Source organism: Myxocyprinus asiaticus, chromosome 49, assembly GCF_019703515.2.
Source record: "Myxocyprinus asiaticus isolate MX2 ecotype Aquarium Trade chromosome 49, UBuf_Myxa_2, whole genome shotgun sequence".
Taxonomy (NCBI): Eukaryota; Metazoa; Chordata; class Actinopteri; order Cypriniformes; family Catostomidae; genus Myxocyprinus; species Myxocyprinus asiaticus.
The window spans coordinates 9,727,916-9,755,018 of NC_059392.1; the positions used below are offsets into that span (position 1 = coordinate 9,727,916).

General features: G+C 38.5%; 2 protein-coding genes across 5 annotated transcripts in view; both read right to left on the minus strand.

Moving 5' to 3' along the window:
* Nucleotides 1-4,243: 4,243 nt before the first annotated feature.
* LOC127438416 (heterogeneous nuclear ribonucleoprotein M-like) lies at nucleotides 4,244-17,446 on the minus strand. Of its 2 annotated transcripts, XM_051693992.1 has the most exons (16): nucleotides 17,186-17,446; nucleotides 14,233-14,411; nucleotides 12,112-12,164; nucleotides 11,514-11,521; nucleotides 11,321-11,414; nucleotides 10,493-10,762; nucleotides 10,119-10,272; nucleotides 9,957-10,006; nucleotides 9,800-9,860; nucleotides 9,295-9,393; nucleotides 9,152-9,193; nucleotides 8,791-8,862; nucleotides 8,600-8,704; nucleotides 7,010-7,593; nucleotides 6,870-6,921; nucleotides 4,244-4,639 (listed from the first exon to the last, which is right to left on the minus strand). In XM_051693992.1, the coding sequence occupies exons 1-16, from the start codon at nucleotides 17,224-17,226 to the stop codon at nucleotides 4,476-4,478; spliced, it is 2,028 nt and encodes a 675-aa protein (XP_051549952.1). In that variant the 5' UTR covers nucleotides 17,227-17,446; the 3' UTR covers nucleotides 4,244-4,475. The 2 variants fall into 2 exon arrangements, with proteins under 2 accessions (XP_051549952.1, XP_051549951.1); XM_051693991.1 differs by lacking the exon at nucleotides 9,152-9,193 and having other exon boundaries at nucleotides 11,514-12,164.
* A 1,519-nt stretch (nucleotides 17,447-18,965) lies between these two features.
* LOC127438414 (phosphatidylinositol 4-phosphate 5-kinase type-1 gamma-like) overlaps nucleotides 18,966-27,103 on the minus strand; it is a 41,819-nt gene continuing 33,681 nt past the window's right edge. For 2 of the 3 annotated variants that reach the window (XM_051693989.1, XM_051693988.1), the window contains 2 exons: nucleotides 26,697-26,786; nucleotides 18,966-21,021 (listed from right to left, as the gene is read on the minus strand). In XM_051693989.1, coding sequence (XP_051549949.1) covers nucleotides 21,019-21,021; nucleotides 26,697-26,786 — 93 coding nt within the window. In that variant the 3' untranslated portion in view covers nucleotides 18,966-21,018. The remainder of the gene's footprint in view (nucleotides 21,022-26,696; nucleotides 26,787-27,103) is intronic. The other variant, XM_051693990.1, reaches the window with a different exon arrangement.

Below are 27,103 nucleotides of genomic sequence, written 5' to 3' on the forward strand. Positions count from 1 at the left end.
CAGCTACTTAACTTCGGAAAGGTCAGGGGCCGCAAAGCTGGATCCCTGTACCCTTGAGGGCCGCACTCTTAATTTAGTATGATTATATATAGATATAGATATACACACCGATCAGCCACAACATTAAAACCACCTGCCTAATATTGTGTAGGTCCCCCTTGTTCCGCCAAAACAGCTCTGACCCGTCTAGGCATGGACTCCACAAGACCTCTGAAGGTGACCTGTGTTATCTGGCAGCAAGAAGTTAGCAGCAGATCCTTTAAGTCCTGTAAGTTGCGAGGTGGGGCCTCTATTGATCGTACTTGTTAGTCCAGCACATCCCATAGATGCTCAATTGGATTGAGATCTGGGGAATTTGGAGACCAAGGCAACACCTTGAACTCTTTGTGATGTTCCTGAACAATTTTTGCGGTGTGGCAGGGCGCATTATCCTGCTGAAAGAGGCCACTGCCATCAGGGAATATTGTTGCCATGATGGGGTGTGCGTGGTACATGTCAAAGTAACATCCACGTGAAAGCCAGGACCCAAGGTTTCCCAGCAGAACATTGCCCAGAGCACCACACTGCATCCGCCGGCCTGCCTTCTTCCCTTGGTGCATCCTGCTGCCATCTGTTCCCCAGGTAAACGATGCACATGCTGCTGAGCATCCACATGATCTAAAATAAAACGTGATTCATCAGACCAGGTCACCTTCTTCCTTTGCTCATGGTCTAGTTCTGATGCTCACATGTCCATTGTAGGCGCTTTCGGCAGTGGACAGGTGTCAGCATGGGCACTCTGACCGGTCTGCGTCTATGCAGCCGCATACGCAGCAAGCTGCGATGCACTGTGTGTTCTGACACCTTTCTATCATGGCCAGCATTACGTTTTTCAGCAATTTGTGCTACAGTAGCTCTTCTGTGGGATCGGAACTGACGGGCTAGCCTTCGCTCCGCACGCGCATCAGTGAGTCTTGGGCGCCCATGACCCTGTCGCCGGTTCACCGGTTGTCCTTTCTTGGACAACTTTTGGTAGGTACTAACCACTGCATACCGGGAACACCCCACAAGACCTGCCGTTTTGGAGATGCTCTGACCCAGTCGTCTAGCCATCACAATTTGGCCCTTGTCAAAGTCACTCAAGTCCTTATGCTTGCCCATTTTTCCTGCTTCCAACACATGAAATTCAAGAACTGACTGTTCACTTGCTGCCTAATATATCCCACCCCTTGACAGGTGCCATCGTAACGAGAAAATAAATGTTATTCACTTCACCTGTCAGTGGTTTTAATGTTGTGGCTAGTTTCTTTATTCTGCTGAAGACAAATGATGATTAAAACTCTGTGGATGAGCAGCAGATCAATATTTAATCATTGTCTTTTTTACTATAAATCTCCACTTTCACTTTCAGATGTGAAAATGAAACTAAACAGGCACCATGTGTGACTTACAGATGTGAAAGTAGAGATTTATAGTAAAAAAGGACTTAAATATTGATCTGTTTCTCACCCACACCTATCATATCGATTCTGAAGACATGGATTTAACCACTTGGGTCTTGTGGATTACATTCATGTGCTTTTTGGAGCTTCAAAGTTCTAGCCACTATTCACTTGCATTATATGGACCAACAGAGCTGAGATGTTCTTCTAAAAATCTTCATTTGTGTTCTGCAGAAGAAAGTCATACATATCTGGGATGAACTGAGTGTGAGGAAATTATAAGAGAATTTTATTTTTTTTGGGTGAACTATCCCTTTAAGTAATTATTTTAATCATAAGGGGTGTAACAGTTGGATTTCCAGGGGGGATAGAATCCCCTAATAATCAAAACAAACAAGTACAGCCCCTGTAAAGCCTGCAAAGATGCAAATTATATTTGTCATTACATTTATTGTCATCACAAGCGGTTCACTTCCACGATTTGGTTTGATTGTGTTCATATCTGCAGAGAACCGTACTCGAGTTCACATAAACCGTACCCCAGACCACCTTTTCAAGCGGACTCGTGTGCAGTTCTCGGGTGCACACCCGAGTTCAGAAAACAGAATTCACATCATCCAAATGAACCGAACTTTGACGTCATTCGAACCCGGGTGCGCACCAAAAGTGCTAGGGTGTGAAGCATTCTCAGACATGTAGCCTGTTTGATTTGTTTAGGGGCTAAAATTGTTACAATGTTGCATTTTTCTCTTGGTTGGTTTTGCTTTCACAAGGCAACATTTCAAAACGGCCCAAAACAGCGTCAAATAAAAGGCAGATGTGAGCAAACTCCTTATTGGTCAGAATGTTTTTGAATCCATTGATTTACCGGTTAACACAGAGAACCCACGGGAATGGCCGAGCACTCACGGAAAAGCACGAGATATTCCCCATTAATTTTCTCCATAGGCATTTCAAAAAAATATGTAATAAATATTTCTCAGCCTTGAACCAAACCAGACAGCTCTATCATTAATTAACGACTTTAAAACATTTGATTTGAGGCCAATTATTTTTACAAATCTGAAAAAGCAATTGGGACATTCTCTGCTTGGTCCTTATGCTTGCCCATTTTTCCTGCTTCCAACACATGAAATTCAAGAACTGACTGTTCACTTGCTGCCTAATATATCCCACCCCTTGACAGGTGCCATCGTAACGAGAAAATAAATGTTGTAATAAATATATAATAAATATGTAATAAATATTTCTCAGCCTTGAACCAAACCAGACAGCTCTATCATTAATTAACGACTTTAAAACATTTGATTTGAGGCCAATTATTTTTACAAATCTGAAAAAGCAATTGGGACATTCTCTGCTTGGTGGATCTCACATTAGGGATCGCGGTTCTGGCAGGAGATCTGTTCTGAATCTGGGCCCAGAGGAATTATTAGTTGGATTTATAAGACACAACTGCAGATTGAACTCTTGAATAATGAATTCTCATTCAGCGCACACACACACACACACACACACACACACACACAGAGAGAGAGAGAGAGAGAGAGAGAGACGTAGTAATTGATCAGCATGCACAATCTTATATTCATTCCTATTACTTAGGATAAAATGTCTATTGTTAATGAGCATTTGTTGCGTGGGTGGAAGTGTTTGTGCAGGCCCCATGCTTAGCCCAAATTTTCATTTTCAACACATATTGGGCACTTACATCACAAATGGATCTACAAAATTCCCAGATAGTGTCAGATTTTGTAAAATATTTTCAAGACAATTAGAAAATCAAATAAAACATATTGACGTTTTATTTTTCATAAATTTGAGAATGCAACAAATCATGGCAAATCAAGAACAGGATTATTTTCACACTGAAATGTAATGATGCAGTTGGTTGTCAAACACATACTGAGCTACACATAACTTACACATGTGTAATGTGAGTGTAGCTTGTGTATCTTATGTGCATTTTCTCAGGCACTTGAGTCTAACGGATGTACAACTTTCATTATTTCAGTAGTACACATAAATGATAATGGTCATATACCATTCATGTGTTGTACTTGCTATAAGTTTACTTCGATGTTGTTTCTTTATCAAACAGCAATGTCAAATGTACATTGTCAATCACTGAAACATCAGTGCCACCTTGAGTAAGAAATTACATGTATATTATGAATGTGTATACACATAAAATACTGAGTTCACCATTGTTGATAGTTCATTGTTGCACAAAAAGTCAACGTGATATTTTATTTCTTTGTATGAATATAGTAATAATTTCTAATATTTAAAGAAATAGATATTCTATGATGGTAATAGATATGAAATCATTCTAAAAATATTTATGAAAGTGCAAAAAACCAGACACTCTTACATACCTTGGGGTCTCTAGAGACTCTATACACGTTTGGTACTTAAACCATTATAAACGTTTTGTTTTTTTTGTTACACTATAAGAGATAGATTGAAAAATACTAAGGAGGTGTGGGCACAACTCCAAAAAATGGATGAATTACAGGGGTTGGAATGAGGTCCCAGTTCTCTAAAGATACTGGTATGTTGTTCAAATAATTCCAGTATTTAACGTTTTCACTCTGGAATAATTGAAAGGGACTTTGTTCCCGCTTTCGGTTACTCTTTGCAAAATATTGTTCATTTTCGGCTTTTGTTCCTTGAACTGTTTTAAATCCCTTATCAAAAGCTTCCACCAGCATTTATTTCCTCTCTTGGTGATGGTCAAATCAGTGAGACACCAACCCATTCTAAATCTCCTCAAATTGACTCCACAAACAGGACTGTAGAAGAACACATGACAACAGCACTTTGGGTTCTCGTTGAGATTTATTACCAAACCTTTAACAAAGGCAATTTCTTGAAAAGCATTACAATAAAAAGTGGTAGGGATATGGGAGGAAAAAAAAAACTTGGTCACTAAAAGTCATAAGCAAAAACTAAAAAGTGCACAGTTCTGCACCTATACAAATACGTAACTGACGAATAAACTGGAAAGCACAGTGAGGGGGATGGAGAGAATCAGATCTGGAAGGCAAAAGATTATGCATTTCTGTCAATCCTGACGTCAATCTCTCGCCCGTTGAGCCGGTAGCCATTCATGGTACGGCAGGCTCTCTCAGCAGTCTCAGGGTTATCAAAGCGCACCACACCACATCCCTTGGATTTTCCGTTATCCATCTTTATGTCTGCATACTGCACAATCCCTGTATAAAAAAAAAAAAAAAAAAAAAAAAAATTTAAATTAAAAACCACCTTGTGCGACCCCACGTACACATTCGTGGACGTCACTATACACAACGCATAATTTAAATTAATTTAAACCAGCTGATCTCAGTTCAGGATACTCTGTGCTGCCAGTAAAGGCTTAAACTTTCGACACATCATGTGACAAAACATGGCGCCAATCACAGCTGAGTTTGTCATGGGAGAAACAGCAACAAAACTACATCGGGTAAGAAATCTAATTGTGTTTTAACATTGAAACCTGTTTGAGTCAAAAGATTAGAGTCTAGTTTCAGCCGATATGTCATTTTGCGATTTATCACGAAACGACATGCTGCTAAACGACGTTCACCGTGTATTTCAGCACATACAGAAATCCTACATTATCTGTACATCACATTGAGAATCAATTGGTTCATCCAAAAGCTGAACATTTTTGCTTTTAGAGGCTTTATATGGAGTTAGGATGAAAATAAGGTGCATTTAACCGTTTTGAGACCAGTGCAGTCAGACAGTACACTTTAGGCTAAGTCATTCACTAAATAGGAAGCATCCTATAGCTTTTTATGAAGCCAAGTGCATTCGCTCCTTAATTCCAACCAAAAATTCAGTTTCAGGCTGCAGATGATACTTGGACCACTCAACATGTTTGGCAGACACAGGACAACAGTAATCAGTACATAGCTTCAGAATTTATTAGTGTATATATTTTTTTCAACATGGTTGGCAGTGATTGGATGATGCTGGCCATTACTTTGAATCAGAATTAATTATGCTAATGTCTGATGTAACCTCTGTAACGTCTCAAACATGAATAACCAACACTCCTGGAAATGAACAATTTGATAAAATCTTGACTTTGTGTAACTTTAATATTAGTATTAAAAAAATCAAAATTTAGTCCCACTGTACACATTGCCATCTATTTTTAGGAAAACTATTTGCTTGTTTATTTAGGTGCTACTAGTTACAACTCAAAAAGGGAAAATGCAGTCACTTCTTTCGCTTGCATTATATATATATATAAAAATGAGGGATCAGAAAAATTATATTTTGGTTTTAGTACTGCCCTTTAGAAGCTATTTAACATAACAGATCCTCGCATATATTCCACAAGACAAAATAGTAACCGATTTTACACACAATCCTGTTCAGAAGTTTACATTCCCTTGGTTTTTAATATGGTATGTTGCTTTCTCGATGATCAGTGTTTGTGTAATAATTTTTCACAAGTCACTGCTTTGTGGAGCAGTGAAGATGTCCAGTTAAGAATTTAACCTCATTTTAGCTTTTTTCAAAATGTACAAATTCCATGTAGCCTATTCCATCCATATCATATTGCATGTGTAATTATATCAGGTACTCATTTTAACACAGTTCACAACAATGTAACCTAAAATTCAAAATACAACCCGCACATCAACATAAGTGCTTGTACTACGTAAAAAGTGCAGTGTAGTTGTCTGAATGTGACACTGTCTGATTTACCTCCATGCTCGTGGGGAAATGAACATTCACAGTTACAGCAAAACACCTCGCATTTTCACATGTCGCGAACAAATGGATCGGCTTCTTTCAGCTTGTTGTTGAAAACTCATTTTAATTGGTGCATTTCTACTTGCGCTGACTGACAAAATGACAGAGTGCGCATCAAGCGCATGACATCATTGCCATGGTAACCAGATCCATTTCAGTGGATTTGCTGAAAGCCTAGAATGAGAGTCTTTCATATGTTGGTTTCCCTCACTGTCTATCAAAAACAAAAACCACCTTCAAACATTGTTAAACTATGCTCAAATTACTGGTGTACCTTTACGTAGTTTAACTTTGAGCAAAAGGTGATAAGGGCTTATAGCATCATGGGAGATGAAACATCCCTTTCACTCTCAGTTTGAGCTTTTGCCCCTTGGGTGGCATCCCAATCGATATAAATGTACCTTTGTGCCTGTGGCTATTCGACTATGTAATGGGTGATAAAGTTTCTTATTGTATTTTTTTTTTGTGCGCGAGTTCTTGTGTGAAGCACTGCTGTAGCCCTATATTAATTGCCCAGCAGGGATTAATAAAGTTCTTAACGTAATTTATATAAATGCTTATAGAACAAAAAATAAGCGTAGCTAGACACTGCAACATGAAACAGCCCAACAGTTTAGAAAATGCTCATCCGTTAATTTTCAAGGGTTTAGTAGACATGGAAATAAATGTTCTCACCACATGAGTTGAAGGTGTCCTTCAAACTTTTCCAGGTGAAGTCAAAGGGCAGCTTTAAAAGACATAAAATGAGACATTATGAACAAAAAATCTAAAGACCCAAAATCGGTGTGCAAAAAAAGCAGTATTTAAGTGCTTACATTTCTGACAAAGATCTGGCAACCCTTCCTGGCATTGGCTCCAATGCCCCCTGGCCCTCCTTGTCCAGAACCACCGAAAGGGGTGCCAAAGTTTCCACGATCCATATCTGCAGGTCTGTCAAACTGGCCACCCACGCCACCAGAGCCCATACGATCTAGGCTGGAACCCATGCGGTCAAGGCCTGAAGTGGGGAAGCGGTCCATGCCTGCAGAGCCCATGCGGTCAAAATTGGAACCCATCCGATCCAGGCCAGCATTCATCCTGTCCATTCCCATAGGCGAGGCAAAGTCCATTCCACCACTCATACGGTCCAAGCTGGACGGACCCAAGCGATCAAACCCAGCAGGGCCGAGGCGGTCCACACTGGAACCCATGCGGTCGAGGCCTGAACCCAGACGATCCATACTGGGGGCCAGCCGGTCAAGACCAGTTCCCATTCGGTCGAAACCAGAGCCCAGTCGATCCAGATCAGACACACGATCCATGCGATCCATTCCCATTCGGTCTAGACCTGCCATGCGATCCATGCCACCGCCGAGCCGGTCTATGCCAGCAGTCATGCGATCCATTCCCATTGAATTTCCTGGTAGTCAAATAAAAATAAACTTAAAATGAACTTTTAAATCAATTACATATAAAAGGGTATAAAAGTTATTTACACACAAACACTCTGCTCCAGCACATACGGCTTCTTTTGGCACCGCATAAAAGAACTGTTGTCAAGTGGTACATCGCTCAAATGCCCCCAAAAAGTGCTGTTTGTGGGGTTGAAACCATCCATTTCCAAAAGACTACTGGAGATTTAGGATTCTTTAAATTTCCATCAGGAATTGGTGGATCAGAAACTCCGGATCACCATCATTTTCATCGCATATGCTATAATAAGACCCACTAACCCTGCAAAGTAAAGGCTTAAACAAAAGGAATCACACAAACAACTTTTTAATTTCCAAAGTGTAACCGCTGTGACAGACATGAGGCACAATATAATCAAACAATGATAGTAAAAGAACAAGATCGATCAAATGGGATAAATGGGACCTCATTTTGCCACCACCACAGTGTATACTGGCTGATCGTGAATGAGAAAAATTAAGTATAAAACATGTCTTAGCATTTATTTTGACTGCAGTAAGAAACTTCACTCGAAACAGGCAGTTATTAAGTTTGCATATAATATTATATTTAAGTAAAATATTTACTATTTGTGGACCAATAGTTTTAGTAAAAACACATTGCATGTCTGATGGTAGTTTTAATTTTATACACATTTCTCAGGCTTAAAGTGTTGCATGTCTGAGGATGTGTAATCAACCCGTTACATGTCTGACTAAATCACACAGGCATACTGAACCAAGTTAAAACTTGTTTTGCCAATAGTGAAAAAAAAAAAACCAACACATATTCTGCACAGTAAACCATAGTTATCCCTTTACAATAACTTTTATTAAACATTATATAGCCTAACGCTTAAGATTATTAAAACTCCAGCGCTGCTCATATCCACTTACAAAATTTACTAAAAAGAACCCGCCTGCAGTGACATCACATTAATCTATATGTTGTGCACAGTGTTACTCAAAACTAACCCATTCCTCTGTCAAATGAGTCTCCGAAGTTGTTGCGGGATATTCCCATGTCATTACGGCCACCAAATTCTCTATCAAAGGCACCACCAATACCACGATCCATATCTGCAATTCAAGAAGTTTTATAAATTACTGCTGGATTAAAAATGAATAAAATTTACTTAACAGCAATGTTCACTAAATGCATTTACCATTCATTCTCCCCATTCCAGAGGGTCCGAAGCGATCCATGTTGTTCATTCCACCTCCAAAGTTATCCATCCCTACGAATCAGTAACATTTTAATATAATTACAATCACAATCCTTGATATGCAACAACTACCTTAAACATTACTCTTACGTCATATAAAACATCTCGTAATGCATTAATTTGAGAACAGCGGAATACAAGTTAGAATGGAGGCACTCAATGCTGTATGGAAACTGCACTCATGAAGTCACACACAATCCACATGCAATTAAATCAGTTATCCCTTGATTACTCCGTAGGGACAGCATTAAACTTCAAGCTTTCAAAATTAAAACTGCTGTGATGTCCTACAGAAACATACCTCCCATTCTACCCATGCCACCAAAGCCCATAACATCCATTCCTATGAAAACAATAAATATGAATGAACGAACGGAGAGGGGAATGATGGTCAGTGAGTGAGTGAGCACAAGCTGAAACATTAAACAGGCAACATGCTTTTACCTCCTGGTCCCATGTTGCCCATTCCGCCTCGGTTGAGTTGGGTTGCATCAATGGGCTGACCACCGGGTCCCAGACCAAGACCGATGCCGCTCAGACCACCTGGAAGGGATTGGGAAAATGCTTAAAATGAACTACTGGCTTTGTTCACATCTGATCTTTGGGACTAATGTCCACAACATCATTTTGCAAGTGATGAAATCTGATCCACATGTTCAGACAGTCAATATTGGGACTAGCATTGGTTGCCATTATGATTTAACATGATGCCAAAAGACCACCTTCAACAACTGAGAGTAGATGTTGTGGAATGTACTGAAATGCAATTCTAAAAAAATAAAGTTTCTGATTTGATCTTAAAACACAGAGGTGATCTGGATTGGTTGTCTAAACATTTTACCTTTTTTGCCAAACTACAAACCTAACAGATTTTAAATTTGGGGGGAAAACTAAAAAAGGTTTTCTACCTCTGAAAGACTGCATTGTTGAGAATTAAGTTACTACTTACGAGGAAGCGCTGATGGGCGCTCTGGAGGTGCAAAGTCACCTTTGGGTAAAGATTTCTCATCCTGGAAAGACAATGACCAATGCAGAGAGGTGGATTTTATAATGCCTTGATGTAGTGAAAGTCACCAAACCAACATAAGGTGAATGTGATTACTTACCAGTTTGACATGCATGACCCTGTTGAAGAGGAGCTGTCCATTCAACATGGCTAACACCCATTAAGGAAGACCACATTTACATACAGTTCAAAGATTGAAGATATGCACAAGAACCACATTCAACTAGCTCCTCCACACAGATTGTTTAATTTTGAAGGATACAGACTGCTTGAACAGCTTCAATGGGCATCTCAAATGTGACTGTCCCCATGCCTCTGCTTTTCCCATCCTTATCCTCCAGAATATCAGCACGCACCACCACTCCAGCCATTCCAAACACTTCCTTCAGCTTCTTCCATCCAACTTTGTAATCCAGCTGAGAAGACAGATGCCATTTAAACAATTAACAGCCATGTTCCAATACTCTTAAGAGGGCATTCAGACCAAATGCATTCTTGGACTAAAAAGCTAGACAGCACAATAAATAGAACAGCACAAACAAGTCTTGAGATTTTTTTTTTTTTTTAAGTTCAAACAAACAATAGAGAAGCCGCACATACAGCCGCAAATGCAGCATAGTGGAATTAAAGTCTTACATTTGCCACAAAAACAGTGCTTCCGATTTTTCCAGCCTGGAGCCCATGGATGATTTCATTTGGGATGTTGGGGTTGTTCATGAGGCTAGGAGGAATGCTAACCATTTGAGGACCACCAGGCCCTGGACCCATACCCATGCCTCCACCCATACCTCCACCCATGCCACCTCCCATTCCACCACCCATTCCACCACCCATGCCTGGGGGTCCACCACCACCTCCTCCCTGGGCCCGATGAGCTTCACGCTGGGCAATTACACCATCTGGATCCTTAGAGATAAAAAGCATTCATTTATCACAGGCCTGAAAATTCAAGGTGACTTGAGTACTGTATAATAAAACAACGGCTGGGCAACATATGGAAAATGATTGTTTTGCTGGCCATACAAAATTAAGCACGGCGATGAAATTTATGCTGTTCTAGTTTGGCCTTAATTTTCTAAATGCCACAATTAGGCTAGAATCATTTTTTTTTTTTTATATATAAGCTGTTGTAAAAATAAATGTAGGTCTTAATGTATAAAGTATCACATCATTCTAAAGTTAATTTAGTGAACAGTCTGGAGAACATGCATCAATATTTAATGAGTTTTTGTGTTTTAGTTTAATCTACTTGGCAATAATGGTGGTTTGGTTAAAATGGTTCCTCTGATTGAGAAAAAAAAAATGTATATGCTCTGAAATGGCTTAAAATGCTTTTCCCCAAGAGCATGAAAGTAATAAAACAAAAGAAAAAATTTGTTTTTGGCCAAAAGCCTAAAAACCAGCTAAACCACCCAGCCCAAACAATCAAAATATTATTCACTTAGAAAACGCATCAACACTTACCTCCTTAACCTTTAGAGGGCGTCCATTCATAACATGTTTGTTGACTTTCTCTACAGCTTTTTTCATTAGTTCTTCAGTTCTGAACTCAACCACCCTTTAGATTTAAAGAGAAAACATCATCAAATTGTTGTATAGCACAAATGAGAAATCATTAAAAAAAAAAAAAAGAAAAATTACTGATTTGGAAACTTACGCGCAACCCTTTGATCATTCAGACGTCCAGCCAGAACAAAAGTACAAAACGGAAACAAAAGACAATTAGACAAAATCCACAAATCATTGTGGGACATATAAACACAGAATACTCAATATACATTAAAACAATTCTCTGTGGTGTTCTCTTACTGCAATACAATTACATCTCTTAAAGTTCAATCCGAGTTTGACTCAAACGGCTGAACATGGTTAATTGATCAGAATGCACAAACCAGCCTTCAGTTCCAATTATGCAATCAAATTCTATTGTTCCATTGCCATTGTCCCACTAGTACATGTGAAACTATCACTTCAACAAATCATTGATGCCATGTTATCCTGGTTTAGTTACTGAACACCACTCACTATGCTTGGGAAAAGCAGCTCAAATGCTACCTTTAAGGGACTGAACCCTCAAAAACCAGAATTACTATATAGCTGGGACTCAGAACCACAGTCGGCGTCCATTTTAGTTCGAAAGCCACCCAAGACGACACATTTTGAACTTTCAACCCAGTCCTGAATATCCCACATTATATGCAGAGTAAATGTAAAAACTCAAGCGGACAAATGGAGGTTCGTCTCTTTGCACTTACCCTTGATTTGCCTTCTGCGTCCATTAAGTGTTCCACGTACGTTACCTCACCCACTACAAATCAGATTCCAGATGACACACACCAAGGGAGAGAAGCCGAGAGAACAATTGGGGTTTAGAGCAGACACAAACGGCACGGTGACAGTGAGCTCTGCCGGCTAGTCCAGAGCCACACCCAGCACCTCAGCAGCACAAATTCTGGTACAGGTCTACAAGCAAGCTAGCTTTGAACATTTAAAAAGTAAAACTTCTTAAGCTGTCCTTGCTGGAAACCTCAACATCCAAGACTGACCAAAAGAGAAGCCATTGAAATTAGATTGATCGTCAACTAAGCCTTTATTGGACCTCCGAATGAAGTTGACAAAAAGCCTTATCTAGGGCCCTATGAATTCCGAGAAAGAGAATTGAGCCATAAAAAAATGGAATTAAGAGTAAAACTTTCACAGAATTACACTAATTTTGGTTGAAATAAAGGACAGTGACATTCAAAATCGCAATATGGTGAAGTGTGATTATTAAACCGTAAAAGGTGCACATTCAGTTTGCAGCAAAACTAAAAGCTTGATTCCACTGGAATGCGTAAAATTAGACACATCACCACACAAATATATTACTAATTTATAGAAAACTGTAATATTCAATGTTGTAGTAATACTACTGCTAATAAAATTAAATTTTTATATTTATTATTAATATTACATTTAAGCAATATTACACAAGCAAGTGTACAGAACATTGGCACATTATGAATCAGTCGTAACATCCTTGTGCCGCAGAAAATCAAAGATTTTTGCGAATCGTTTTGATATAGCGAAACGCCTTGTGCAGCACTTTTTGACCAAAAAGAACTACAACATTGTTATACACGTAATATTTTCTTTTAAACTTATAAATTAATTTGACTAGACACTGTTTTGATAAATCGAAACAAAACATGAAATCCAGAAGAAAAAAAAAAAGCATTTGGGAACATATAAAATGGAATTTAGGAAAAAGTAAATTGGATTTCATAGGGCCCTACTTACCTTGTAAGGTTGACATGTCTTCTACTCCCAAAACACATTCGACACACCTAAACCAAACGCCTTTTGTTTTATTGCAAAAAAAGCGAAGACTAGAAAAATATAGTTCGAAATTACAGCAACAGTGACCTCATCCACATGGAGTCAACTTGGCTACCCAAATAAACACTTAAATTTTAATATAGATTAGCCAGACCAGCGCCAACAAAAGATGAACATTCAAGAATACAGTGGAACTAGATGCAGACTTTGCATCTGTTGAGACTGCAAACCCATTCAAGGTCTGGTCAGTTAACACAATTACGTTTTTCGAATACTACCTTTAAAGCCACCTTTCGTTTCTCCAGCAAGTCGCCTGTTCAGTCGACTCTATTAGATAAATCAAGGACCAGCTTAAGAAGCTGCTTTACTCTGTAGACCTGTACCCCAAGAAATCTATCACACTTCCATTTAAGGGCACAATAATGAAGATCAGCAGCAACAATATTCACTCTGGCAAACCTAAAAAAAGAAAATGCAATTTAATTCTACAGGCAACAAATTCCACATGAAACGACTGGTGAAATTGCCCATGCTTAAATCATTAGGCACAGAGCCTTTAGATGAAGAGGGCACTATAGAACCCAAACATAATCTTGTGATGGATTAGGAATATCCTGGGCCTGTATGTGATCATTCAGGATTTGTTCTAACATTCTAACCAACAAAGTTTAGGGAGAAAACTAAACACTGTTCCAAAAGCCAAAGAGACCAATACATAATACTGAATCCATTCATATTAATTATGTACTAAATCATACTCAAGTTCTAAAGAAATCTGAAATAGGCATGTGCTATTTGCACATAACTATAAAAAGTCCAATGACTTTTCAAGGAGCTTTATTGGGCCTTTGGGCACAACCACATTACCGATCTTGAATAATGATCTTACTTCACAACAGCCTTTTCTCAAAACACAGACCCCCCCCCCCCCCCAGACCACTTCCCCATGATGGGATATTCATCCTCTTGACCACCTTCAAAATAAGCCTAAACTACAAAAGAGGGCCAGTGAAACCAACCTAACCAAGGACAAGGCACCAAGCTGCACGAAATCTTACCTTTTTCCTTCATGAGATCTTTCAGTGTTTGCCATTTAACGTCATAGGGAATGTTGCTGACAAACACACGGTATCTCTTGTTGGGGTTTCCGTAGGGCTCGAACCGTCCACCACCGCCACGTTTTGAAGGTCTCTCCTTCCTGCTCTCTTGGTTGGACTTGCCGTTGGTCACTGCATTTCTAAAAAATTAGGGAAAACATGCAAATTAGATGCGAGGAGGGTTGTTCCGACACCAACATTTTAGCTTCGGTACGATACCAGCCCTGGTACCTCGGTATCGACTCATCCCTCCTATTCATGAAAAAAAAAAAAGTTGGTTACAGTAGCTGCATTTTCACTACCGGGCCAAATGAAGGCAAGCTAGTGTGTGCCAGGGCCAGCTGTGTTCCCACTGTCACTTCCGGCCTTCATCGTGCCGCCTTTGGGGCCAACGGCGATTACCCTTGGTCAAAACAAGGCCAACTGGGGATTGAGGCGGGGTCAATATCAAAGGCGGAGTTTCCCCAAACATGCCAGGTTGCGTATCCAGCACACAATGGTACCAGTTTGGGAAATTAAAAAATTGTCGGTACAGTACAAATCCATTAAAATACACAATGGACAAAGCGGTGCCCTGCCCCAAAGCAGGAACTTTCCATGGTTCTAGATCATGGACGGTGTGCTGAGACATCGTCCTGCTGTTAGTGGAGAGACCGCTCGGGACACTATAGCAGTTACAGTGGGTTAGTTGTCCATGCTAACTTATCTTGCTAGCTAGCTAATATTTAAATGTGTTAAACTATATTCTAGATCATGGGTCTTCAACAGGGGGTCCGCGACACCCAGGTGGTCCAGGACGGTACCGCAGGGGGTTTGCAAATTATTGTTTGATCCACCACTGGCACTCAAATCACTCACACGCAAGTAATAGTAAGAGAAAGGATTATGTATTTCAATCCATTGACATGTTGAAGTTCCTCGCACTTTGCATTCCAAATCTTCCTCTTTCCCACAATAATACTTGCTCATTTGTGCTGATCCTACTGTATTTAGTTGTGAACTGACTGGAATGCTAAAAATAAAAGTGTGACGAAACAGACTAATCAACAGAAGCGTGAAACCCGGACAAACCGCTTGCGTGACCACAGCTCATCATGAGCCACTCAAAGCGCGACACATGGTGCTGCAGTTGAGGGTAGCGTGAGTTAACGCGTCTGCTTTGTGTTGGTTGCACTGTGTGGAGGGGGTAAAGCAGTGATTAACAAAGAAAATTAAAAATGTCACTTCATGTCAAAAATGTTGCAGACCCCTGCTGTATATAATATAATGATACTTTATGATGTTTACATTATAAAGCCATTAAAATTATGTACACACAATAATATGGTAGCCTACCATACATGTTTTTATTAGGCATAAAATGCAACACTCACAAGTTCAATTATACAGTGTTACAGGGGTCCCGGCTCCATCTCTTTACCCACCATGGGGTCCTTGGTCTGAAAATGGTTGAAGACCCCTGTTCTGGATAACTAGGGCCCTGTTTCCAAATGGTATTACAATGAGTCTTGGATGACCCAATCACATGTGGTCAGGTGAGACACATCATTGTTTACACCTGGTCACTTTACTGCATCTCCTGTGAGCACTTGTGTTTGAATTTGGAGGGGGTCTCTGTTTCATGACAACATAAATCGAACACTATGTCAGTGTTACTACAGGATATTAAAGCGAAATAAAGTCAGAAAGGATAGATAAAGTCTGTTGCGATTGAAATTTAACCTATGCACAAACGCAACATGTCAAGCAGAATTAACCGCTATTTTAGTGTATTACCTGTATTAAAGGAGCTTCAGGTGTTCATGCTTGTCATTGGTGTTGATATCAGACACACTAAAAGGTCCGTAAAGCTCTTTGTCCAATCGGACAGCTATTTCTTTTTAAAGCTGCACGTACCGGCAAACCTTAAACTCTGATTGACAGGTGAGGGGTCACAAAACGTTTTTGACCCCGTTTAAACCTCAATTTAGCGCTGAACATGTGATCATATCACCCGAAACGCATCTTTATACCAGGTGGGAACGGGGTCTAGACAACATGATTCCACTTGAGTTTCCCTCTTGCTTGTGAAATGGGCAGGGTGTGTGAGGTTGGCACCAGGGCGGCGTATTAAGGCTGCAGGGCTATTGGCCCGATGGTGGAAATGCAGATCGACTTTGGTCTCGCGGCCTCTCTGGCCAGTTGATAGCCCTGTCTCGCGCTGGCCCAGCGGAAAAGCTGCTAGGTGAGGCACTAACAGTGGAAGTGAATGGGGCCAAAGTTTCGAGGGTTTAAAAGGTAGAAATGCGAATTTTATAATTTTATAAAAGCACTGACATTAAATATTTTGTTAAAGCTGTGCATAATTTGAGCTGTAAAGTTGTTAAAATCATAGTTTTTATGATCAGAATAACTTCGTCATGGCAACCAAGTTGTAAAATTGAATACAACTTTACACAGAAAATGAAAGCAATTTTTCCACACTAAAATCATAACACCATGTTGTTTAAGCATGTCTTATGGCTATATTTTTTAAACAGTATTTGAACGGTTATTGATTGGCCCCATTCACTTCCATTGTACTGCAACATAACCCAAAATAATATATATATATTTTTAAATAAATGTTAGCTTGTATTAAACCCGGAATATTCCTTTAATCTATTCAGATGGTAGTTAGTAAAAAGGGGACTAAATATCTGGTTTGCATTTCTTCAGTTAATTTCCTCCTCTTGTGAGGCCCTCGAGTCTTTGTTACAGCCTTCTGTACATCGACCAAACGACTTTTTTACATCGACAATAAACATTTTCTTAATACAAGTTAACCATTACCACATAATACAAACTTTTTTAACAAAACAGAACTATTATATACATGCATCTAATATTTATATACATGAAAACGTGAATACGTGAAAACAGCATGTCTCGTTACCCTTGGCCTTGTTTCTCTGGCGCAGCCTCTGGCGTCGACATTTTGCTTTCAGTTGGTCGTCGTTTTCTTAATTTTTAAATCAAATTGCTCTAAACCAGTCGTCTGACTCGATCTAGAGAAAGATAAAAACAAGTTTAACGTCGAAAAAATAACGAGGGCCGTCCCTCAGCTGTGTCTTTGTCTTGTTTGTTGAAGTGTTCCCGCTGCTGAAGATCTGTAATTACTGCGTGTGTGTTACGCCGGGTGAAATGGCGGCACGCAGCAGGAGCGATTCTATTTATAGACGAGAGAGCAGGAACGGAAATGACGCATTCTAGTTTAAAACACAGACCAAGAAGAACCGTTTTTTTTTAAATAATTCTTATGTCCTTACTTATGTTTGTTGAATATTCTCCTGTATCCTAATTTGGTTTAATAACTGTTTTATTATTTATGTATATCTGGTATTATTGATACTGAAGTTGCTGTAGCCTATTTTTTTCTCTCATAAAAAAAAAAAAAAAAAAAAAGTCAGCGCAAATGCCCTGACAAAATACTTGATTATGTGTATAAATCGGAATATTTTGCAATAAACTTAAATATATTGTTTCTTTAACTATAATTAACAACTTAAACACATTTCCTTGTTATTGATATTGTATCATCAAAACTGATAGATGTTATTAATATTGTATAGCATGAAAGTCTTAAAATGATGATATATTTAGTGCTGGGTGGAAAAGGATTACATGTAATCTGGATTACGTTTTCATATTACAAAAAAAATCAAGTAATTTGTAATAAAATTAAATTATATTCTAAAATACTTGTAATCAGATTATAGTTACTTTTTAATGGATTACACTATTACATATTATTAAAGGTGCTGCAAGCGATTTTAGCCATTCCTGAATCGAGCTGTTCATTCCAGAAGATAATTCTCCATGGGTTCCCTCAGGATTTTCCTATGGTTTTTGAATTTATGAGTAAAATAAGGTCTGTGGTAAACAATACTTGACGATATGTAGACGTTTTGTTCTACTACATAAATTACAGACAGTCATACCTCAAACGTGAATTTTGAAGCCGCCGTGCATTTAAAAAAAACATATATAATTCAATACAGCTCAAAATTCAAGTTCACCTACAAATTGACATCACGGCTGAACAGCTCTATTTCCACAAATTGAGCCGCTGGATTAGCCAAACCCATAGGTGTCATTTATGGGTGGGACGGGTGGGATATGTCCCTTACACTTTTTGATTTTGCCAATTTTGGCCCCACCACTTTTTGAAATAACTTTCATCAGGCAAGTGCCTTATATAGAAGAAACATCTTCAGTTCTTGAGCAGGAGGCTGCCGAATGCCATAACCGGAACGGAAAAATACAGTTTCTGCTCAGAGCGAACTGACATGAAAAACATTACGTTTTTATTCCCTGCTCTTGATTGTTGAGTAAAGACAGCTGGATTGGAGTCGGCATGTGATAACTAAAGTTTAAGGCTTGATCAACCTCTTAACATTGAGAAATGGTCTTCCATTGAAATGTTAAGTTGGGCACTATGCCATTAATGCTGCCCCACAACCCACTTATTGGAGCAAATAATATTCCTTTATAAATGTATGCACTTCGAAATGGTGAATAATTTTGTGAAGAAATTGGTTAAATTGCTTCAAAGTTTGGGAAAGCTTCAGTGTTAATGCTATGTTGTTGGCTTTTCATGTTTGATGAAGACATGTTTTAAATTTTTAAATATACTGTATCAACAATAAGACAAAAATGAATGGTTACTAGTTTTAATCAGTTTTGGAGCCATTAAAAAGAATCTGTTTTATTCCAGTTTTTCATGTTTGTTACATTTTTCTCACAGTTGAGGTTTATTTGCAACCACCATTTGTCAGGAAAATCTGACTCGGGGGAAAATAATACTTTGAAACAAGCCAGAGTTTCAAAGAGATGTTTTGATATTTATTTTAGGGGTTTGAACATACTTCTGTTGTGACCTTATTGCAAAGATAAATGGATATGCTTTACATCAATGTTAATAGACATTTTCACATTGTCATGCTCTTTTGAGGGTCTCACTGAGGGGCACATATCATTTTGACCATACACACACACACAGCTCAACTGTTGGAAGAGTGAGAGTTTGATACAGTTGCATGTCTAAGACTTTATAGATCTATATAGATCCAAACTGTAAAGTTTACACAATACAAACAAACAGCCTAGACTTAACACAAGTTGTTGCATGTCTTTAACTCTGGAAGAATGCGTGGGTTCATGTAGACCTTGGACACCTTTCGCAAGCTACTTGTGCAAAATAAAAAATAAAACCTCAAATAACATTTAATATGTATATATATATATTTATAGGTCTATATACAATTTATCTAGGACACTATCATTGGTGAATCAGGAAAAAAAAAAAACATTGAATATTTTAACTACAACAGGGTTTAGGTTGGCAAGAAAGAAAAATTAAGGCAACCAAAATATGCGTGTGCTACACTTTACAAATACTGCTGCAGTAGTCCCTTAATTCAAGTCACAACAGCAATCAATAGCAACTGGTCACTGCACATTATATGGATCAGTGCGGCACAATTCCATTGTGAAATTATACGCTCGCTTACTTGAAACCACAAACCCACTCAAATGCATATGCACACACAAATCTATACATATGGATTTACAATTGTTTTAACTTGCACTTATAACCTCTCATATATGAATGTAACATATTCTGATAGTGAAATGATTGTGATACAAGACATTGTTTTAAATATTTGGCCTCCTACACAATAGGTTTGGTCCCATCTTGTAGTTTAACCTCTCTTTTAAGACTGTAATAAAAGCTCTCTCAGCAAACAATGGTTGTACAAAACATCTTAAAATCAAATATCAGTTCTAATTCTCTTCATGAAAATCCAATACATCTTTGTATGTGACAATGTGTGACTTTGGTTATTGCCAAATGTCACACATTGAATGTTACAATTTAACTTCGCACTTTCATAAATCTGAAACATTGGAGAGTGTTAACCGAACATTAAATGTTTCACTATTGCTGTTCCCTACTACTGACAAGTATGAAGGGTTTCTGTTGAAGCAAAATAAATAAAAACCAAATCAAATTCCATTTCTGATTGCAACAGAAATGGAAGATATTCAAGTGAACAGTTGGGTCATTTGCAATAATGCGAGGAATGGAACAATGCTGCCTGGTAAAGAAAGTTCTGATGTGCAATATAAATCAGTGTAGTTCAATGAAGCAACGATTTTTAAAACACCTTTCTATTTAATGAAGGTGACATAACGTGCTACTTTTGGACCACTTAGGGGCCGCACAGACCAAACTAGCTAAAGCTAGATGTAGCACAACCAATTGAACGGAACGGTGTTCCGAGAAGCATTTTTAAAAGTTTAAGCATGAGACATGGCATGTTTACAAAAAACACAGTGGACGGACGCAAAAAAACGTTCAGTGTAAACGGCCTCTAAGTCATGAGTCTCCTAAATTGAACCGGAAAACACATTCACAGTATGTAAATTATAAAACAAGAAGAAAAAAAAGAGAGAACAAGATAATTATTAATAAATATATTCATTATTATAAATGTGTCTGGACATTGGTATTATTTGCTTGGTTTTGTTTGTGGAATAGGTGACAGAACAATAAAACTGATCGAGCTCAAGTTAATACAGAGGACAGTAATGAATCCAACGGTAGCAGTTGTCAGCTCAAACATGGTGTGAAACAGCCAGTCGAGCTTCCGGAAGAAATCCAAAGATGCTTCTGAAGAGTCCAAACCTCGTAACTTCTGCTCTCTGTTCTCTGCTGAGGTCTGATTACTGTTGGAATGGACATAAGGAAACATGTTGGAAATGTCTGTGATACCGAGGTTTAAGTTTAAATGATGCATACATACTTGAAGTAATACGTAAGGCGTAATAGATGAAGGACTGTTGAATTACAAAAACTTTTATAGAGCTGAGGATGCATAAAATATTCAATGATTCAATGGTCTGATTGTATTATTTACAACTTAAATCACTGTTAAAACATGTACATGTGTTTATCTCAAGACATTTTTTAGGTTTTCATCTCAGAAACTCTCTTGTGTGAAGAAATACTTCCTTGCAGCAACCGTCCTGTTCTGTTTGGTCATTTTTGACCAAAATCAAATTTTCAGATGTAATAAAATGTTTTCCTTTATCTGAGCAGTACATGGCTTTGTGACTTTTCTAGCATTTGCCAACTGAACACACAAAAAAATGTTGTACTTGATTCAATAAGTCTAAGTAGTCATAAAAAAAAGCGACACCTTTACTGTTCGCGGTCAAAATTGACCGACCATAGGAAATGAATGGGAAAGACTAAAACACAGAGCAATTATTTTGAAATTTGTCAAATAAAATCTACAAATCAGCCACAATGCAGAACACACACACACATTAATGAGGGGGTACGACCATAAAACACATACAGAAATAAATGGGTGAGACTAACACAGCCAGAAGGCAGAACACAATACGCGCACATGCACGCACAAACTCATACACACACTGAGAACAAAGAACAAAGTCTGAATCTTCCGTTTTATACAGAAAATTACATTTTCAGTCCAATGAAAACATGATTTTAATATGATAAAATCGCTTCCTAAACTTTTCTGTGTAAAGTTACAGCCAATTTAACGTCATTGTCATGACGACCTAATGTCAACAAACCCTAAAAACCTTAAATGACTGAAAGAATTATGTTTTAACAGAAGAATTAATGCAAGTTAAAACGTACGTAAAATTATAAGCTTCACATTTCTGCCTTTAAACCCTCCAAAAATTGGCCCCATTCACTTCCATTGTAAGCACCTCACTGTAACTTCGATTTTTGCTTTTTTTTTAAGAAAAGGATGGACGAGTTTAAATTTATTTTTGTGTTAATCAACATTATGCCACAAATGTTGTCAACTGAGCTTAACTTGTATTGAACACGGAATATTCCTTTAAGTTATTACATTTTGATTCTAGATATAAATTATTGGTAACAAAATGATTAATCTATGTCTTCTCTCTCTAACACCAGGTCAGGTTTGACTGTAAACATAATGTGACATTATTGCAAAAACTGACATTTCAAAACAGTTAAAAAAAAACTAGAACAAATGCTAAACTTTGACAAATAATAGTTTGATAATGTCTAAGTATATATTTAAATGCATAACGTGATATAATTTAGAATACTACACAGTAAGTGGCTGCATAGAACACTGCAGCCATCTACTGGCTATTATTGTCATAACATGATTATCAAGTCATGTTATTTTTCTTTTTTCACCAGATGGCAGCAATCTGCCCCCAATACATGATAATTTCTCTTATTTTCTTCATGTTTCAACTTCTAGAAGTGAAGGTTTTTACTGTTTTGAAGTTTAATAAAAAAGGCATATTTGCACATGCAAATGAATGGTAAAATCAAGAAATGTATATGTAAATAAGATCTAAAAACCATAAATCATTTTACTGTTATTACTTTAGGGAAGAAGAATTTTTATTATTTCTTAAAAAAAAAAAAAGTTACAACCTGTACACAGTAAGTAAACGGCCCTTCTTAACAGGGACCCCATCAAATCAAAATAGTAGTTTGTGACTTTTAATTCATGTCTATTAGCTTTAAGGCCATCTATATGTTAGTGTACTCAAAAGTTGACAAAATTATCTTTTAACAGATATACGTATTCAAAATGTACCGTCTTTCTATTACAGGAAGACATGTTAACAATATTAATGACTCGTCTTGCACTCAAAATATTTGTCTAATAAAATGCTCTCTAGAATGAGAATCTCCCTCCCCCTAATACCACTTGCAAGAGAATAGCAATATCAAGTGGCAAGTCATGGTTCACGGCTGTGATGTAAAATAAAGCCTATTGGCTATTTAAAAAAAAAAAAATGGGACGAGCCCTTCGATATGTCCCACCCAGTCTTCCTGTTTCAATAGTAAATATGTCAACATAGGAAAGGAAGTTGTATTCATAAAGCAATTTCATGCAATCTTCAAGTATCTTAGACAAAGCTCAAGCCTCGATTTGCAAAGAGCGTAATGCGAAGAACATACCTGAAACTACTTCTAAGTTGTGTCAACCAATCAGAATCAAGAATTCAACAATGGCGCAGTAAAAACGTACATAATGCCCAAAAACACACATACACACTACAATGTTGTCATGCATGTTGTCATCAGTACAATAAGAACACCAAAGAAATACATAATGTTACATACAGAATGCAGAGATGACTGTGATATGGAGACAGATAAATGACAAAAAGATTTCAAAATGCAGAAATTCTGATCTTACAGGAAGTTGGCCAGAGGTCAATCTTCCGGGTTCCACAAGGAAAAGTAGAGGGCTTCAGAAAAGTCGAACAGATCATTTTGGCCAATCACAGAGCTGCAACAGGTTTCTGACCTCCGTGTGAAACTGGAACCCCAATAAATCATTACCAAAACTATAGCATTCGTTTGTGCTGATTTGTGCAGCAAAAACGAACGTTTGTGCTGGTTTGGTGTTTGAGATATTAGACATGATTTTTTGTCTAACGTTTTAGACGTTTTTAATGTTTGTTTTCCAAAAAATGTCATTGTTGCATTTGGAGTTAGGCTTATTTTAATTCAGTGATGTACAATAACAAACAGCATGTTCATGCACTGTTCTAGTCTTACGAGGGGCTGTTCACATTGAACCCATTTTTGTGTCCATCTGCACTGTTTTATAATTGCTTTTCAATGCAAAAGTGTGCTATACAAACGTCTTTGAAGGCTTGTTCACGGTTTTAGACGCCATGTCAAGTTAAAAAGTACCTAAACTGTTAAAAAGTTTGTTCTTTTAGGTGGCCTGGGTAGCTCAGTGGTAAAATACACTGGCTACCACCCCTGGAGTTCGCTAGTTCGAATCCCAGGGTGTGCTGAGTGACTCTAGGAGGCCCAGTTGCTAGGGAGGTAGGATCACATGGGGTAACCTCCTCGTGGTCGCAATAATGTGGTTAATTCTCGGTGGGGCGCATGGTGAGTTGAGCGTGGTTGCCGCAGTGGATGGCGTGAAGCCTCCACACGCGCTATGTCTCTGTGGCAACGCACTCAACAAGCCACGTGATGAGATGCGCAGGTTGACGGTCTCAGATGCGGAGGCAACTGGGATTCGTCCTCCGCCACCCGGACTGAGGCGAATCACTACGCGACCACGACGACTTAAAAAAAGCACATTGGGAATTGGGCATTCCAAATTGGGAGAAAAAGGGGGAAAATAAAAAAAATAAAAAAAAAGTTTGCTCTTTTCGTAGCGCTGCATCTAATTTTAGTGCAACAACGTTTTCCCGCTTGTAAACGGCCCCTAACAAGTTTTCAAACATTGCGCTGAAATTTCAAACAAATATTTGAAACATTAGCTGCCATTTAGGCCTATAAAATTATACAAAGACCGTCAACGCAAGTCACGCAAGGTTCTAGCAAAACAGAAACGAATAAAAGCAAATTTAGAGCTGAATACTGTGGCTGTTTACTTGCGAATAAAACTTCTGAAAAATTAGTCTATATAACAATAACTATATACTTTGTTCAGCAATGTCACATATAGCATATAAACAAACCATAATTTGCAGTACAAACACAGACAATTTTCGTTGTTACATTTGGAGTTTGAAAGGGTGAAAGATTAAGGCCCTGATTAACTAAAGTTTTGCACGTATAAAAACATGTGCAAACATCATAGCACGCTGTAAAAAGGTCAGAGCTAACCTACTAACGTAGTCTTTTAAAGATTGCGTCTTTCAGATGCGCAAAATAGCACGTCTTGGCAATTTTTGCGTGTTTCCCCGACATGAATCAAATTGCACCCGCAAAGTGATTTATCAAGCCTGAAAGTAATTGCAGAATCGGAAACTACGAGAGCAAATTAATACGTATGAAAGGCAGGTATTAATCAGATTTGCACTGTACATCATTCTATCATTGTGACAAAAAGGAGACTTTGAGAACAGATAATATGTAGAACACCCTTTAGTGACACATATTAATGTGAAATTAAAGCTCAGCGTGGTAAAGATGCTGATTATCACACCTGGAGTCGCGAGTTCGAATCCAGGGCGTGCTGAGTGACTCCAGCCAGGTCTCCTAAGCAACCAAACTGGCCCGGTTGCTAGGGAGGGTAGAGTCACGTGGGGTAACCTCCTCGTGTTTGCTATAATGTGTGGTTCTCGCTCTCAGTGGGGCGCGTGGATGCCGCGGAGAATAGCGTGAAGCCTCCACACGCTCTATGTCTCCGCGGTAACGCGCTCAAAAAGCCACGTCATAAGATGCGTGGATTGATGGTCTCAGATGCGGAGGCAACTGAGATTCGTCCTCCGCCACCCGGATTGAGGCGAGTCACTACGCCACCACGAGAACTTAGAGCGCATTGGGAATTGGGCATTCCAAATTGGGGAGAAAAGGGGAGAAAATCAAAAACGCCATAATAAAAATAAAATGATATTTAGTGAGAGCTGTAATGTAATGTAATTGCATTTGGTGCAAGTACTACATGCAAAAGCCTCCTTTTGGAGGGTGTGTCCAACATATTTGCACGTGTAGTTATTTGCAAGTTTTTTCGTAGTATATCACCCACAAAACGGCCACGACGCGCATACGCAATTTCATAGATCGCACAAGCAAATTAGCACCTGTTATTTGAGATTTTAGTAAATCGTAAATTTTTTTTGCCAATAATAAACGCTTTTACAATACCAAACACGGCACAAACCAGCACCAAACAAGCACAAATGATGAAGTGATTGACATGAGGTGTAGCTTATTAAATACAAAGAAAGAAAAACGCTATGATGTTTCTTTCCATGGCACAAACCAGCACAAACGAAAGACACCGGTTTAGAGCGATTTGGACTATATGGAGTGAAGAGTGACGTCACCGCTCCCGAATACAAGCTGTTATTTCTAAGGAGGGGAGATAGATATAATGTTTCTTTTAACAGCACAAACCGGCAAAAATGTTGCTGCACGAATCAGCACAAACGCAGCACAAACTAATGCCATAGTTTGGTAATGATTTATTGGGATGCCAACTTCATGGAGGTCAGAAACCTGTAGCAGCTCTGTGATTTTCCCTGTGGAACCCAGAAGCTTGACTTCTGGCCTATTTTCTGTACGATCTGTATTTCTACATTTTGAATTTTAGAATATTGAATTCTACACTGAATTTTGAATACTGAATTTCTTCTTCAGCTGTAATTTTATAATCTGAATATTTACAGCTAATTTCACCTCTAAAAAATTCAGAACACAAAATCTGCTTTTTAAAAATGCAAATCTACAAAATACGCTACAAAAACAATTCAATTTTGTTAAATGCCACATGTCTAAAATTAAAATGTACAAAATTCTAACCTTTTTGTCATTTATCTGGCTCCATACTGACAGCATTCTGGAAGTTTCTCTTTACAACAACCAAGACTGCCGAAACACAATTTACACTTACTGTTTCACTCTCCCCTTCGTCCTCTGGCAGAGTCATAGGCTCTGAGCTGTAGTGCAGGGGAGAATAAACCCAGCTCCTATCCTCTGGAGGCTGCGGTTACACAACCAGGACAGCAGAGGGCATCACAATGGGGCGAAGACACAAAGGCACCCATTGGAAATGTGCAAAGACAGCAGGAAAGGGAGGTAGACAAAAGAGTAGGAAGGAAAATTAGAAATGCAGTGGCTAGAGGACAGTCGTGTCTATATGATAACCTCTTGTTGCAAAAAGTCTACTGAGAGTCGCATGCAACATTCATACACAGTTTGTTTGGAGTCTCACAAAAAACCTTCCACCTTACCCTAACCCTATCACTACCCATAACTTAACCCTGAACTTAGTAGCAGCAAATGCGACTCTCACGAGAC

Bases quoted from the DNA above. Each gene is read 5' to 3' on its own strand.
- LOC127438416 (XM_051693992.1), bottom strand. From the start codon at position 17,226: ATGTCGACGCCAGAGGCTGCGCCAGAGAAACAAGGCCAAGG. The intron at 10,007-10,118 runs GTATCCTTCAAA...AATGGGTGTTAG, and splicing joins TGAAGCTGTTCAAGCAGTCT to CCATGTTGAATGGACAGCTC. The intron at 9,861-9,956 runs GTAAGTAATCAC...TTGTCTTTCCAG, and splicing joins GGGTCATGCATGTCAAACTG to GATGAGAAATCTTTACCCAA.